The sequence below is a fragment of the Vidua chalybeata genome, chromosome 29 (assembly GCF_026979565.1).
Source record: "Vidua chalybeata isolate OUT-0048 chromosome 29, bVidCha1 merged haplotype, whole genome shotgun sequence".
Classification (NCBI taxonomy): Eukaryota; Metazoa; Chordata; class Aves; order Passeriformes; family Viduidae; genus Vidua; species Vidua chalybeata.
In genome coordinates, this window is record NC_071558.1 from 2,662,649 (window position 1) to 2,677,960 (window position 15,312).

The 15,312-nt window shown below is 55.0% G+C and overlaps 1 protein-coding gene across 9 annotated transcripts in view; it reads left to right on the top strand.

Moving 5' to 3' along the window:
- The window catches only part of MEF2D (myocyte enhancer factor 2D), a 75,235-nt gene that overhangs the window by 31,911 nt on the left and 28,012 nt on the right, over positions 1-15,312 (top strand). For all 9 annotated transcript variants that reach the window (XM_053966959.1, XM_053966962.1, XM_053966956.1 and 6 more), the window contains one exon: positions 9,905-10,227. In XM_053966959.1, the coding sequence (XP_053822934.1) occupies positions 10,174-10,227 (54 nt within the window). In that variant the 5' untranslated portion in view covers positions 9,905-10,173. The remainder of the gene's footprint in view (positions 1-9,904; positions 10,228-15,312) is intronic.

A 15,312-nucleotide genomic window follows, 5' to 3' on the forward strand; every position in this document is an offset into this window, starting at 1 on the left:
TGGGCACCATGGCTGTTACTCACCAGTGCTTGGGGCTGCAAAACCAACAAAGAAACGATTGTGGGAGGTGGGTTTGAAAGATCTTGGTGGCCCTTGGGAAAGGGCTGAGCCTTTGGGAGTGGTGCTGCTGAGGTCGTGCTCTGGGAGGGAGGATTGTGCTCAAGGGCTGAGTTCTGGGCTGCCACTGGGGACCTCTGGCCTCCCAGGCTGAGCCCACACTGGGCTTTGGGTGCTGGGGGGTCTGCAGAGCTGCCCTGGGGTGCCCCTTCCCGCGTGGGGATGGGGCACAGAGTTGCTGAGCATGTGTCTGGGCTGGGGATGGAGATGTGCTGGGGCTGTTGGGATGGCTCCAGGGAGACCTTAGAGCCCCTTCTAGTGCCTAAAGGGGCTTCAGGAGAGCTGGAGAGGGGCTTTGGACCTGGATGAGGCCTGGAACGACAGGACAAGGGGGAATGGCTTCCCACTGCCAGCAGGCAGGTTTAGGTGGGATACTGAGAGGAAATTCTTCCCTGTGAGGGTGGGGAGCCCTGGCACAGGCTGCCCAGAGAAGTTATGGCTGCCCCATCCCTGCAAGTGTCCAAGGCCAGGCTGGATGGAGCAACCTGGGATAGAGGTTGGAATGAGTTTTAGTTTCCTCCCAATCCAAACCATTCTAGGATTTCATGATTTGCGCCACAGCGCCCTTGGGCAAAGAGTAGTAGGATGCTACTCTTGAAAGATCTTGGTGGCCCAGTACCCCCAGTGTGAGGGGTACCCAGTATGGGGACATACCCCAATCCCCATCCCACTGACACAGGAGGGAAGAGCAGAGTTTCCCCTGGGACAGTTTCACTCTCAGCCGTGTCCTGTGGGGCTGTTGTGGGTTTTCATTGCTCTCACAGACGGCCTGGAGCAGCACTTGGGTCTGATGGAATTTCCCCTGGGTAAAACCCGCCAGGAGAAGAGAGAGTTGTCCCCTCTGCTACTGGAGGAAATCCCATCCCCTTCATGGAGAGCCCCTAAATTCCCAGCAGGGAGGGCTTTGCCCTGGTGCTGCTGAGCTGTCCCTGGGAGCCCCGTTGGGTCCCAGTGCTCAGATCCTGCCCCCTGTGCTGGAGCTGAAGGCAGTGATTGTCCCCTGGGGCGTGTTGTGTTTTGGGGCACACGAGCCATCAGTGTCCTTGCTGACCACGGTGGTGATGGTGCAGGGCTGCACTGGGGGATGGGTGCACCCTCAGGGTGGGGGTGCCAAGGAGACTGGAGGCAATGTTGGGGTGCTGCTGTACGGTTCATTGGGAGAGAAAAGCCCTCAGAGTGGAACATTGGCCACTGGGCACTGAGGCTTCTCCTGGGCTCAGATCCCCCCACCCCAGAGCAGGAGGCAGCTCCGTGGCGAGCAGAACTGGATGGCCCCAAAATCCGTAGCCATGTCCACCCCCTCCGTGCCTCCCCTTTCCTCCCTGTGGCCTCAGCACCAGCAAAAGCCCCCAGTGTGGGGCTGGTTTGGGGTGGAGAGCTGCTCCTGCTCCCCAGCAGTGCGGGGTCGGCTGTGACAGCCTCCTGATCTGCCGAGCGCAGGATCCGACCCCGAATTCAGCTCCCTCTCCTTCTCGCTCCTTTTTTTTAATGAGTCAACCTCTCATCTGTCATATTAAACCTCCTCATTACCAGGTATCTAAATTTTGCTCTGACAATAGTGACAGGGGAAGCTGAGATCTCATTGCCACGGCGCGGGGCTCCGGGGAGCTGGCAGGTGGTTATTTCATGCCCTGCAGGGAGCCGTGGGGGTGGGCAACGGAGCTGGATAATGGGCTCTTGCTTCCCATCATTTAGAAAACCCTACTTAGTGCAGAGGGAAAAATTACCCCCAGTCTCTGACTCCGGAGCTGGTGATAGCTAGAGAACATGGGGGAAGGGGAGCAGCTCTGGGGGTCTGGCTGCTCCTCCCTGGGCACGGAGGGTGGGTTGGGATGGGAGTGGTTGGGGATGGAGGGGAAATGGGGATGAAGGGTGGGTGGGGATGAAAGGTGGAAGGAGATGAGGGTGGCTGGGAGTGAGGATAGATGGGGCTGGAGGATGGGTGGGGATGGTGCAGGGCTGCCCTGTGCAAGCAGTTGGTACCACTGGGGAAGGGGATGCTGTGTGCACACTGGGGAGCCCCTGGGGCGTGCAGGGTTCCCAGCCTGGATATGCACATCTGAGGAAGCTGCTGAGCCACCTGGGAAACCACAGGCAGTTTCAGGGTGGTGGATGACCTCTGCTGCGAGGATGCCAGCACCAAGGTCACTGCTCAAGGTCATGAGGCTTAATCTGGCAGCTACATCAGCCTTTGGTTGCTGTTCTCAGGGTGCTCTGAAGGTCACTTTAGCAGGGGACTATCCAAGCCCTCCCATTTGAGCCCTGCCTCGTCCCTGCCCGTCCCTCCCTGTAGCATCTCCAGGAGAGAGGACCAGCTGCCTCTCTGGGAAGCCACGTGGTGTGAGGGGCTGCAAGTCCCTGCTTGTCCTGGCTTTTCCTTCCTGAAACTCGATCCTTACCTTGGGTGAGGGTTCTCTGGTTGGCTTTTGGACAGCACCAAGCAGGGCTGTGGGTTTGCCAGTGGCTGCCTGGAGCCTCCTTTCCCCGTGTCCCCTCAGCCTCTGCTGTCTGTGGCCGTGCTGGCAGTGCAGAGAAGGTCACTGGCTGTACCTGCTGTCACCCTGCCTCTGCAGAACACGTCCCCAGCCTGGGATGTGCTGGATGTTCAGTGGTGCTGGATGTGCTGGCATCCCTGGCTGCATGTGGTGTGGGATGAAACTGTGATCTGGGGTGTGGGGGACCAGGGTTCCTGTTCTGGGTGCTGCCTCCAGTTCTTGTGCTGATGTTGGGACTGTCATCCTTTCTTGAGGGTGTTGTCTGACTCCACACTGGCACACAAAATGCGGGGGAAGAGAAGATCAACCCCAGTTTAATAATTTCCCCTAAATTCTTTCTTTCACCCACCCTTGCAAAGCAAAGTTCTCCAGCGTTGTGTCAGGGCTGTGCTTTCCCTCAGCCTCTGTCGGGCTTGGCACGATGAGAGGTTTTGTTACAGCTCAGCAGAGCTGGTTGCACGGTTGGCATCTGCTTTTCTTCAGAGAGTGCCTGAATCTGGGTCAGGAATATATGTGTCTCTTTCAAATTCCTTGGGGGCCTGACTGAATCCAGCCTCACTCCTGCTCCCCTGAGCTACCTGCAGCTGGCGGGATTGATTCCCTCCTGCAGGCAGGAGGAGCTGAGGGCTGGCTTGGCTGCCCATCCCAGGGAAATCGGGGCCCTGACACGGGTGTCAGCTGTGCAGGAGGGATGGCAGCTCAGATCTGGGCTGGCAGCTGCCTGGCGAGTGGGATTTGGCCCCGGGCAGGGTCGGGCAGCTGCGTTCTGAGCAGGAGGTTTGCTCTGGAGCCACGTTTCGGCCGCCTTCCTCTCCCCTCCCCCTGCCTGCATCTGGAGGTTCGACACAGGAACCCAGATAGCATCATCCTGAAACCAGAATAGAAGCTTTGGAGGAGACTCGAGCATGTTTGTGCGGTTTTTATCTCGGTTTGGAGATAAAGAGGTGCTAAACAATGCTAAGCTGGCGAGTTGGAGTCCCTGGTGGTGCGTGCAGTGGGGCTGGGGACTCGCTGGCACCTGCCCTTGCTGCTGCCTGCTGTCCTGCCAGGGATGTCCCCTGGGTGCTGCATCCCTCCTGGGTGCCACATTGCCCTGCCAGCACTGCCCCCCATCCCGCAGCAAAGCAGGGCTGGTAGCCAGCACCATGCCAGTGGCTTTGCCAGAGAGGAAGAGCAACGTGAACACGAATACTGGCTGTGTGTTTTAGGGAAGGGGGCTTTGCAAAAGAGAAGGAAGTCAGTCCTGCTGATCCAGAAACCACACAGAAGGAAACTAAAAGTCCTTGGTGTCAGCATGGAGGATATGTTAAAAAAAACAACAATTAACTCACAAAAGGCAGCAAGAAAGGAAACAGGAAGGCAAGAACTGCAGTTAGACAGGCGGGTTCAAGAGGTGACTTGAGCTAAATCCATGTCCTTAAGGGATGGGATCCAGCCCTGGTCATGGGTGGGGAAGTGACTTGTTCTTTGTCAGTGCAGGACTTGGTATCCTCAAGGTGAGGCTCGGAGACCTCGGCTGCAGTTGCTCTTTATTTGCAGTTGCTTTTGTAGCTGCTTGCAGCAGGTGGAGGGTCACAGCTGGGCTGGGGGCTGCTGGGGCAGAGTGGCCACCCCAGCTCTCCCTGCAGCTGCTTCTCGTGGTAAAAGCTGCAGCTTTGTGGCAGGGGCGATGCAGCAGGGCGAGGGGCTGCTCTTGCCACCTCGAGGGCATCCTTGCTTCCTCCCTCCCTTGGCCCTTTCCCCTCTCCCAGCAGGGGCAGTGAAGGCCCATTGCAGGGGCTGGTTTGCAGCACAGCAGCATTTCCTCACCTGGGCTCTCCTGTCCTGAGTGCACAGACAGGATGAGTTGTTGGTGGACAAGGAGATGGGCATGACCCAGCAGCCTGGAGAGCCAATGCTGTGCCCAGCTGGTCCCGTGGCACGGGCAGCGTGTGAGGGGCCAGGATTGTGCCCCTCAGCCCCACCCCTGCAGCGATTCCTCCAGAGCAGGAAGAAAAAAATCTCCTGAAGTGAGTCCAGAGGAGATGCTCTGAGGGCTGGATCCCCTCTGCTCTGGAGACAGGCTGGGAGTGCTGGGGCTGTAGGGGAATCCTTGGAGCTCCTTCCAGTGCATAAAGGGGCTCCAGAAGAGCTGGAGAAGGACTTTGGACAAGGACCTGGAGTGATGGAGCAAGGCTTCCCAATGCCAGAGGGCAGGGTTAGATGGGGTAGTGGGAAGAAATTTTTCCCTGTGAGTGAGTGACAGAGAGGAGGGATGAGGTGAGCTTTAAGAATCTGTCCAGTCCAGACCATTCTACAGTTCTGTAACACCTTGTACCTCACATGCCCACCGGTTGTGTGCTGAAGCTCCCTTGCAGTGACCTTTTTCTCACAGAGAAGCTGCAAGACTGGGACGTATTATTGCTGTCATTTCTGTATGTAGATAAACCTGACACCCCCCAAAGTGTGCTGGGGCTTGGGTCCATGAATTTGGTCATGTCAAGAGCCCTGTTCCTTGGGGGTGGATAGTGGCAGGGAGTTCCCTCCCTTTGTTCTCAGCCAGGCCCTTGACTCGATGGAGGCTGTTAAGGAAAAGCACGTCTTGGGGACGTGCACATTCTGCAGATCTGGGGTTAAAGATGGGTTGGTCCCACAGCGAGAGCCTGGGGGGAGCAGTTGCTGGGTTGGGCTGTGGTCTGCCATGCCTGTCACCTGCATTTCTCCCTTCAAACTGGGACTTTCTGTGCCTCCATAAGATGAGCTGTATCTTTGCAGGGCATCATTTTTCTTCTTTTCCCAAGCTCCAGATGTCCTTTGAAGCTCCTTTTGCAGGTTTCCTTGCAGCCAAGGATGCCCCCATTGCACGGGACCTGATTTGGGGATGGAGATCAGGAAAACGTCCCTTGAACTGGTGCCATGTGAAACCCATCCCAATTTTGCCCTCACTCGTGTCACTGGCTCTGCTGTGTGTTCCTGCCACAGGCACGAGTGGATTGGGGAGCACGGTGCCACACGCTGGGAAAGAGCAAAGAGCTCCAAAGGAAAATACATTTCTTTGGAAAGGATGCGTTTATTTGCCTTTATTTATCTTCCTAAAGCTTTCAGATTAATCTTTTTGATCTTCCCTCTGCAGCTGCGTGGCCAAGGTTTGGTTTCTTTCAGCTGACATTGTGCTGAGAGCACACACGGCGTTGCAAGGGGGGTGTTAAGGAAGGGCAGCTGAATTCCTTTGCTCTGGAGAGGGGCGGTGTGCCGAGCTAACTTTAGTAAGGAGCGACTAAAAAGGGATGCAATAAAAGTATATTAAAAATAGCAAATGGCTGTAGAAAGTGGATGTGAGACTCCCAGTGTCCCTGCTTGTGCCGAGAGAAACGTGGGGCTGTTCAGTAGGAATGGAAAAGTGACAAGTTTTGGAGCAGTGCAGAGCACCCCGCTGCTTGTGCAAAGCAAAGGTGAAACCACTTAGAAGTAGGTGAAATAGATCAGGAGTTTGTACAGTAGATAAAAAAAAATCCAGAAATAAAGACTTGAAAGAGATATCAGCTCCTCTGTGTCCTCAGCTCTCGGAGCTGGGGATTCAGCCCCCCAGATTCTTTGTTTTGTAAAAACATCTCCCAGCTGAGATTCCTCTGCGCTTTTTCTTTCTTCCCCCATTTGCAAAATGCTAACTCTGCTCTCTCGCCTGTCTCTCCAATTTGGAGCAATTTACTGGGAGCCGGGGATGAATTACTCAGCACAGAGTTAACCAGCACCTGCTCGGAGTTAATTGGCATGTGTGCTAATTGCCGTGATAGTCACACTTGTGCGAGCGGAGCAGGGGAGGGGGAAGCGGGCGCTGGCGGCTGCCTCCCCGGGCCATGCTGAATTCCCTGATCCTGGCTGGGATTCCTGGGAGTGGAAGAGGGTCAGGGTGGGGTTTTTTTTCGGTGCTCCACCAGCAGATTTGCAGGTCCCTTTCCATGCCTTTGGACCCTCCTTGTCAGGGTGTAGTAGCTGCGGTGCTTGGCGGTTTCCTTGGAAAGCGAGGCTCGGGAGAAAGAAAGAAGCTGCTGTCTGAGAAGGAGGAGGTGATGATTTAATGAGTGGGGTTATTGTATATAAAATCATTTGAGACCCCGAAAGGTAGAAGTTATTTAGGAGCTCAGCTCCTTGCAGCAGTCCTGTGCTCTGGGTGCTTGGCTGTGCACGGTTCAGGTGCTTAAATTCCACCTGAGCACGGAGGAGGGTCGTGGGTGGTCTTGGTGCCTCAGGCTGGGCAATCAGGGAGCCAAAGCAATTTGGTGGTGAAGGAGAGGGAGCTCCAGGGGCAGAGGGGATCCTCCTGGCTTGGGGCTGAGCCACAGCAGCAGTGCCAGCAGGAGGGACAGGAGAGATGAGGGTGGCTCTCCAGGTTTCTTGCTCTTCCAGCTGCTGCTCAGAAACTCGAGCCAGTGGTCAGACTTTGTGAAACAGCCACCTGGGCAGGAAACATGAAAATACCTGGGTTTAAAAAGATGGTGGGGAAAATACCCAGCCTAAAAACAAATAAACTCACCCCGAAACCCCAATTCCATGGAGAAAAAAGGGAGGGGTTTGAAATCCCCTGTCAGGTGCATTTGGAGGGCAGCAAACATGCTGTGCTCTTCTCCATCCCTCCTCTTCACCCCATGCAAGGGCTGCCCTCCCCATGGGGTGTTTTCCTTCTCATGCAGGGTAGAGGGGTCAAGAGCATCACGTGGCTGCTCCTTTTCTCCCCGTGATGATGAGTAAAAACTTGTTAAGTCACCTTTTTCCTGTGGAAGACTTTATCCAGCAGCCTGAGCAAACCCTGGGGCTGAGACCATGGTCCCCATCCAACCGAGGTGCTGAGGATGCAGAGCTGGGATTCAGAGCAGCAGGAGGAGGAACCTGGTTTGGTGGTTGAAAAAGGGGATTTGGTTTGAAGCACTTGGGGTGTATTTGTGGCCTGGGGAGAGGAATGTGGTTTGAATCCCACTGCTCCCATGCAAGAAACACCAGCTTGTGTGGAGCTGAGGGCAGGGATGAGCAGCACTGGGGTTTTTTCCTCATCCCTACAAACATCCCATCTCTTGGAGCACTGTGCAGCTTTTGGCTGCCATAGCATCCTGTGAACAAGTCCTGCAATGAAATCGTGTTAAAATATGTTTCCTTTCACTCAGTTTAAATTTACTGCCCGTTGTTCTCCAGTGTTTATTGTTGCTTCTGGAGAGTTCCTCTCTGGTTTGGACAGTAAATCCGCTGTCTTTCAGAGGGTTTCTCTGTCCAAGAGCTGCAGCACACGGAAAGAATTAGCATCTTGCCCTGTGTCTGGTTGAGGAGCTGTTGCTACTTTGTGCTGCTGCTGGTGGTTTCGAAGATGCTGAAGGTGAATATTTTTCAGCCAGTTTAGAGAAGTGGCAACTCTGAAGGGAAAAGCGGCAAAGCAAACCCGACAAAAACTTCCTCCTCTTCCCAAGTTTCTTTGCGTGTGCAAAATCCTCGCCTTGGTTCCGAGCCTTTGGGCTGTGGGTTCTCTCCTGGGTGGGCTCACAGTGAGAGAAATACCGAGAGGACACTCCAGGTGGATGAAATAAAAATCCTCATTTTCCTTTCGGCTCTTCCTCTATCACCGACCTTCAAGGGATACTCACAGGGTGCAAGCTGGAGCAGTGATGCTCTGAAACTGCTGATGCTCTGGGACCTGTCTTTTTGGGGCTTCCCACGGTGGGATGGGGATCAGCAGCCAAAGGCTATGCCTCTGGCACTGCTCAGTGTTCCCCATGGTCACAGTGCTCCTCACAGCTGGATGGTTGCTCCTGGGAAGGAAACGTGCACCTATTTTGGTAAATAATGTCTCAAGAATTAAATGCCATCCCTCTGTATGATGTGTCCTTGCAAAGAATCTTTATTTATGTGTAAAAAAACCCAGGTTTTGCTGCCCTTTGTCTCTCTGGTCCTTCTTCCTGGCCTCCCCATACCTCATCCTCCCTGCAGGGCAAATTGTGGATGTCACGATGGGGAAAAGATTCCCCATTCTCTTCAGGGCTCTTTCAACTTGCACTGAAACCACGGAAGGTGATGCACGATGAATAACTTTACCCCCCAAAAAAGCAGAGAAAAAGATTTAAGTGACACACATGACTCAGTGAACCCCAAAAACGAGTGTGGGAGTGAGACCATTAGGGCTGGTTTGTTGGAGCGTGGTCTGACGAGGAGGTGAAGGATGGGGCCATGGTCTTAAGCAGGGTCTGGGGGTGCTCTGGGGTGGGAGAGGAGCAGGAGGAGCTTGGTCAGGTTGGCTGTGGCTGCTGCTTTGAATTTGGGATATAGGTTTGGGAGGAAAAGCTTTTGGTTTTTTTTTTTTTTTAATGCTTTTTGTGACAAGACCGAGGGCTGGGGACTGCCAAGTTGAGGCAGATAGGAAGCTATTTTGGGACTGGTTTTTCCCTTTGCCTGGGTCTTGGCACGGGGCACCTTGCCTTAAATGCAGTGTTACCACTGCTGTTAGCCAGCTGCTCACAGAGAGAGCAGGGAGAAAGACATACCTGTGGAAAATGAAGTGGCTGAAGTTCCCTCTTTGTCCCCTCGCTGCAGTGCAGCACAGGCTGGGAAGCGGCGTGGGATGGGCTGGGGGGCTGTGCCTCGAGGTGCCCTGGAACACCTGGATGCAGCTTCTGCTGCTGAGGGATGCAGATTACCCTGGGCAGGCTGCAAGAAGGAGCAGCACTCGTCCCTCTGGGGAGAGTTTTGGGCACAAGATAACCCCTAGATCCACGGAAGCACCCGGTGTCCAGCTGTGGCTGAGCCCAGTGGAAGGCCAGGCTGTCTCAGCTGCCTTCAGAGTCCTCCTTCCCTGTAAGAATTAGGTTTCTGTGCCTGGTTATAAGGTTTCTTTCAAGTAATCAAATAAAGACATTTTAAAATTCCAAACTGGAGATTAGTGCAGAAACTGGAGACGGATTTAAATTGCCCCAGCTAATCACCAGCCACTCGACTGCTTATGACTTTATTAAGAGAAAAAAAAAAAAAAAAAAAAAAAGGTCTGGAGTGTCACAGAGGAAAAGTGATTCACGAGCTCACTGCTGCCATCTCCTCCTCCTCGCCCAGCCTGGCAGTGCCCAGCCCACGGCTGTCCCTGGCCTCCATCCTTGGGCTTCTTTGAGACCACTTTGGATAAACCCCTCTGCAGCTCTCCTGGCCCCAGAGCTGGGTGGGAGAAGGAACCAGAGCCCACCCTGGGATCTGGCTGGTGGTAGGAGGATGCTGCTGGGGTGCTGGGTCCTGGATGGGGTTTGGGAACAGAGAGTCTCACTCCTGTCTCTCTCACTGTGCAGGTTTCTGAGCAGCTGCTGACATCTCAGCCCCACTGGATCTGGCTGCGCCTGACGGTACCATGAACTGAGCACGGAGCCAACGCAAAACTCCTTTTTTTTTTTTTTTTTTTTTTTTTTTTTTTTTTTTTTTTTTTTTGGGGTTTGTTTTCCCTCGGAGAAAAAAAAAAAAAGCCCCCCACGCTCTTTAATGAAAGCATTTTAAAGCGGGGTTCCTTCTCCCCTCCCCTGAGCCGAAGTCGTCCCGGGTGCGGCGAGGATTTCCGGAGAAGATGGGGAGAAAAAAGATCCAGATCCAGCGGATCACGGACGAGCGCAACCGGCAGGTCAGTGCTGCTCTCCCCGCTCCCTCACCTCACCCTCCTTCCCTTGGGGGTTTTCAGTTTCAAAATGACCCATTTCCATCCCGTTTTGGGCCACCAGTGCCCTGTTTTTCCCATTCCATAAAATAAGCAGAGGCTCAGGCCGGATCCAGGCAGATCCAGGACCAGGCAAGCCTTGCTCTGCCCCCATCCAGGCGTTGCTCCTCGCCTTGGAGCTCCTTGAGCTCTTGCCATCTAAGTGCTTTTCCAGAAGAAAGTGTCTTCTCCACTTAGTTAGTTCCCCCCCCCTTTTTTTTTTTTTTAATTTATTTTTGTCTTGCAGAAAATATATTTCAGTTGACGTTTTCCATGTGGTTTTTCCAATAAAAAACAGCCACAACAAGTATCCATTTTGCTGAACGCAAACAACTCAAATTATTCCTTTTTTTTTTTTTTTTTCCCCTCAATTGTAGGCTTAAATGACTCCAGGGCTTTTTTCCTTGGGCTCTCTTGAAGCCAAGCCCAAGACATGCATGTGCATGTGTGTAGGAATGCGTTCATGTATCTCAGAGGAAAAACAAAAACCAACAGATTTTTCCCAAATTTTCCATGTTCCTTAAACTGGAGTGGTGGAGCAGCAGCACTTTGCCAGCCCAGGTTTGCTCTGGGATCACTCTGTCGATGTATTTCCCATTACCACAAGACTTCCAGGCAGGTCCCTTTGCTTCCTGTGCTCCTGGAGTTTGGCTCAGCTGATCCAAGTCTCTGCCTTTAGTCCAGCCACTTCTGCACCCCAGCACGACCTGCCACGCTTCTTTCCTGCCACTTCCACTCCAGAAAAACAGAAAAAAAAAAAAAAAAAAAAAACAAAACAGTAAAAAAGCACGTGGATATATTCCTAATCCTTAAAGAGTGTCAAAGAGCAGAACTGGATGAACCACTTCGTGCTCCACAGCAAAACAATAGGAAATGGCAGATTTTCCTCATTATAGCTTCACTTGGTGGTGGGGGCTGGGGTGGGAATTAAACAGTTTCTGCTGATGTCCCAGTTGCTCCTGGGGCTGTTTATATCCATTATGAGGAGGAAGCAGGGCCTTAGGGGTTATTGAAGGCTCTGGAGTGCATTTTATGGGGCAGTGAGGGCTCTGCGGTGACTGGAGCCTTGCTGGAAATTCAGACAAATGGAAAATAATGGGTAATGCTGGAGGGGGATGCCTGGAGAGACCTTCAGGAAAGGAAAGAGGCACTTCTCTGCAGAGGCAGCAGCTGAGTGATGGGACTGTTTCTGAGGGATGAGCTGCTCTTCAGCCCTGGCTGGAGATGAAGACCCTTGCTGAGGTCTCACAGCGCTGGGTGGGATTTGGCAGCAGGAGTTGCTTTGCATGGCCAGCTGTCGTGGCTTTAGTGCATCTCTGATGTCAGGTGTCCCCAAAACCCAGTTCCCTGGGCTGGGGGACACTGGTTTTCCCTGGCTGGGCTGGTTCTTCCAAAACCCAGCACGGGAGCATCGCTCTCCAACCCAGTGCAGCACATCCTGCTTTGCTTCCAGGAAACCAGCCCGATCAAATCGGGTGTCAGCAAAGCAGCAGCTGTTTAATTGGTCACCAGCACAGCTTTGCAATCAATTTTCACTGCTCCCTTTCTTTGGGAATAAAGGACATGGCAGGAAGATGGGACATTTCATGAAAAAGGGCTGCTCCAGGCAGTGGGATCTGCTCTATCCACTGTGGTAGGAGCTGTAAAGAGGGTGAGAAGCCTCTTGCTCCACTCTCCTGGTCCATGCTGTACCTGTGCAACGCCAGCATCCAGGCATCCACTCCCCAGAGTCAGAAGTGTTCCTTTGCATACCCAGGTGGCTCCTTGGTGTGCCCAGGTGGCTCCTTGGCGTGCCCAGGTGGCTCCTTTGCATACCCAGGTGGCTCCTTGGCATGCCTGGGTGGCTCCTTGGCATGCCCAGGTGGCTCCTTGGCGTACCCAGGTGGCTCCTTTGCATACCCAGGTGGCTCCTTGGCGTGCCCAGGTGGCTCCTTGGCATGCCCGGGTGGCTCCTTGGCATGCCTGGGTGGCTCCTTGGCATGCCCAGGTGGCTCCTTGGCGTGCCCAGGTGGCTCCTTTGCATACCCAGGTGGCTCCTTGGCATGCCCAGGTGGCTCCTTGGCGTGCCCAGGTGGCTCCTTTGCATACCCAGGTGGCTCCTTGGCGTGCCCAGGTGGCTCCTTGGCGTACCCAGGTGGCTCCTTTGCATACCCAGGTGGCTCCTTGGCGTGCCCAGGTGGCTCCTTGGCATGCCCGGGTGGCTCCTTGGCATGCCTGGGTGGCTCCTTGGCATGCCCAGGTGGCTCCTTGATGTGCCCAGGTGACTCCTTGGCGTACCCAGGTGGCTCCTTTGCATACCCAAGTGGCTCCTTGATGTGCCCAGGTGGCTCCTTGGCGTGCCCAGGTGGCTCTGATGGCACCTGCACCTGCCAGGAGAGGAGTGGGAGCAGTGCAGGGATGCCCTGGAGAACGAGGGGTTCACCAGTGGTGCTGCAGGGAGGTGGAGGCAGAGCTGCTTTCGACACCTGCATTTCCACTCGTGCTGCCAGGTTCATCCCCAGCAGGGGCCTGGGGCTGCTGGGGCTCAGCAGGGGCTCTTCCAGAGCCTTTGGTGAGAGGTGAAGCTCTCCCCCTGCATCTCACACTGAGCCTGCAGCATGCTCTGACCCTGTGTCCCAGGTTTTGCCTGCGGTGGGGACATGAACCACGGGCCCACAGGAGGCTCCAGCAGGATGTGGGGCTGCTGGAGTGGGTCCAGAGGAGGCCACGGAGATGCTCTGGGGGCTGCAGCACCTCTTCTCTGGAGTCAGGCTGGCAGAGCTGGGGGTGTTCAGCCTGGAGGAGGCTCCATGGAGATCTAAAGGGGCTCCAGGACCTGGAGTGACAGGACAAAGGGGGAATGAAACTGAAAAGAGGGAGATTTAGATGGGATATTAGGAGAAAATTCTTCCCTGTGAGGGTGGAGAGGCCCTGGCACACGGTGCCCAGAGAAGCTGTGGCTGCCCCATTCCTGGAAGTGTCCAAGGCCAGGTTGGACAGGGCTTGGAACAACCTGGGATAGTGGAAAGTGTCCCTGCCATGGCAGGGGGTGGGATGAGATCTTTTAGATCCCTTCCAACCCAAACCAGTGTGTGATTCTGTGAATTACAGCAGCAGCCAAAACCAGGGGAGGAGAGCAAGTAAGAGTCACTAATGTCATTAGAGGAATTACTGGAGAGGATTTGCCACAACAGATCAGGCCATCAGTCCTTCAGGGCCAGGCCGCTGACTCTGGCAACTGCCAATATGGTTTACATCAGGGGAAAGGCAAAAAATCCCCTGCTAGTGTGGGGCAGTAATTCCTTCCTGACCCCTTTGGTGATCGGCTTATGCCCTGAAGCATGAGATTTGATTACCCTCTTAGACTTACAAGGTTAATTCTTCTAGATGAGGCTCATGCCCAGCGTCAGGGAAGGTTTGAGGTTTCTGTCCCGGGTCAGGAGTGGATGCACAAAGCCCTGTTAGGTGATGCTTTTGAGTGATGTGGTGGCTAAATGGCAAATCCTTGCTTTTCTCTGCAAGCTGCAGGGATGCCAATAGGGAGGGATGCCCTTGGGAATATCCCCTCATCTCTAGAGGGATAATTTGGTGTTTCTGCTGAGCTCTGCCCAGGTTCCTGGTTGATCTGGGGGAGATGACCCCACACTCTTCACTACTCAGGGGCAGAACCCAAACCGTGCTTGTCACTGGCCTTCAAGGCCAGGAGCTGCCCCATTTTTTGGACCCCACATCTCGGCCTCACCTCCTTTCCTCCGGTCTTGGTGGCTGAGCCCCTCGTGGTGCCTGGCGAGGTGTGTTTTGGCCAAGTGTCCCCCCGGCACTGGTGGCTGCAGGAACAGCCCTGGGCTGTTTGTTTAGGTGGAGACACCGTGTGTTTTCCTCCCGAGGGCCAGTCAGAGCCTGGAGGCCACCCTGGCAGGGACAGCGAGACAGGTGCTGCTGGGGAAGGGGGCAGAGAGGCAGCTTTTGGGTTTTAGAGCCTGTCCTGCCACGGCTGGGCTGTGGCACTGCCCGGCCTTGGCAGCTGCCCAGCAGCAGAGGTTTTGGGTGGCTGACAAGTCCAGAATGCTGCTGGGGAAGGGGAGCTATTGGTGACAGGCTGGCCCTCGGGTGACTGAATGTGCAGCAGAGTGCGCCGGGAAGCAGGCGCACGTGGTGGCCACGGCAGCACAGGGTACCACCCTGCACTTTCCAGGCTTTGAGGCGATTAGAGCTGAATCTCATTACTGCTTAATTACCTCTGGGAGCTGGCGGGGAGGGGCAGCAGCTCCCCTCCCCTCCCCTCCGGAGCTGCCCCTGCTCTGCCCTCCCGCCACACGCGGGGACGCGCTTTTGTCTGGAGGGGTGCAGGACCCTGAGGGTGCGTTCTGGGTGCTGCTGGTAGCTCCGTGTTGAGCTCTTCAGGCCGTGGCTGTGATGCCACTGACAGGCAGAGCAGAGGCAGCAGCCTCATTCACTCTCCTGGCTCTGCTCTGCGAATTAAAGCTGTCCGTTGTAAAATTGATGCTGTGGTGGAGGCCCAGAGTGGAGTTGAGCCTTCCCATGTGGAGAGGGAGCAGGTCTTGGCACCCAAGGGCATCTCAGCTCATCTCCAGCCCTTCCCCTGGAGTCTGCTTTGCCCCCAGAGCAATGCTTAGCACAAAGCCGTGACCTCCTGCCTCTTATTTCCTTCTTCTGCTTTTTATTTGCTGAGAGGGCACTGGCCAAGCGGCGCGCCTTCCCCGTCAGCGTGCCGCGTCTTCTGGGGGTGGGGGACCCTCAGATGCTGTCTGCACTGCAGCCGGGACAGGGAGCCCCAAACCAGCTCCCTCTCCAGCAGCTGGGTCCTGTTAGCAGTGCGGTGGTGAGAGCTGAGCGTGGGCTGGGAATCGCAGCCCGACGTCTGCCCGGCAGCTGGAGCTGCTGTCGGAGCCAGCACCCAGCCCCAGTCCTGGCCCCAGCCCCCAGCCAGCTCTCCAGGATCAATCCTGCAGGAGCTGCCTCCTCAGCTCTGCTTACAGCTCAAGGCAGGGCGGGTCGGGGAAGCAGGGGACC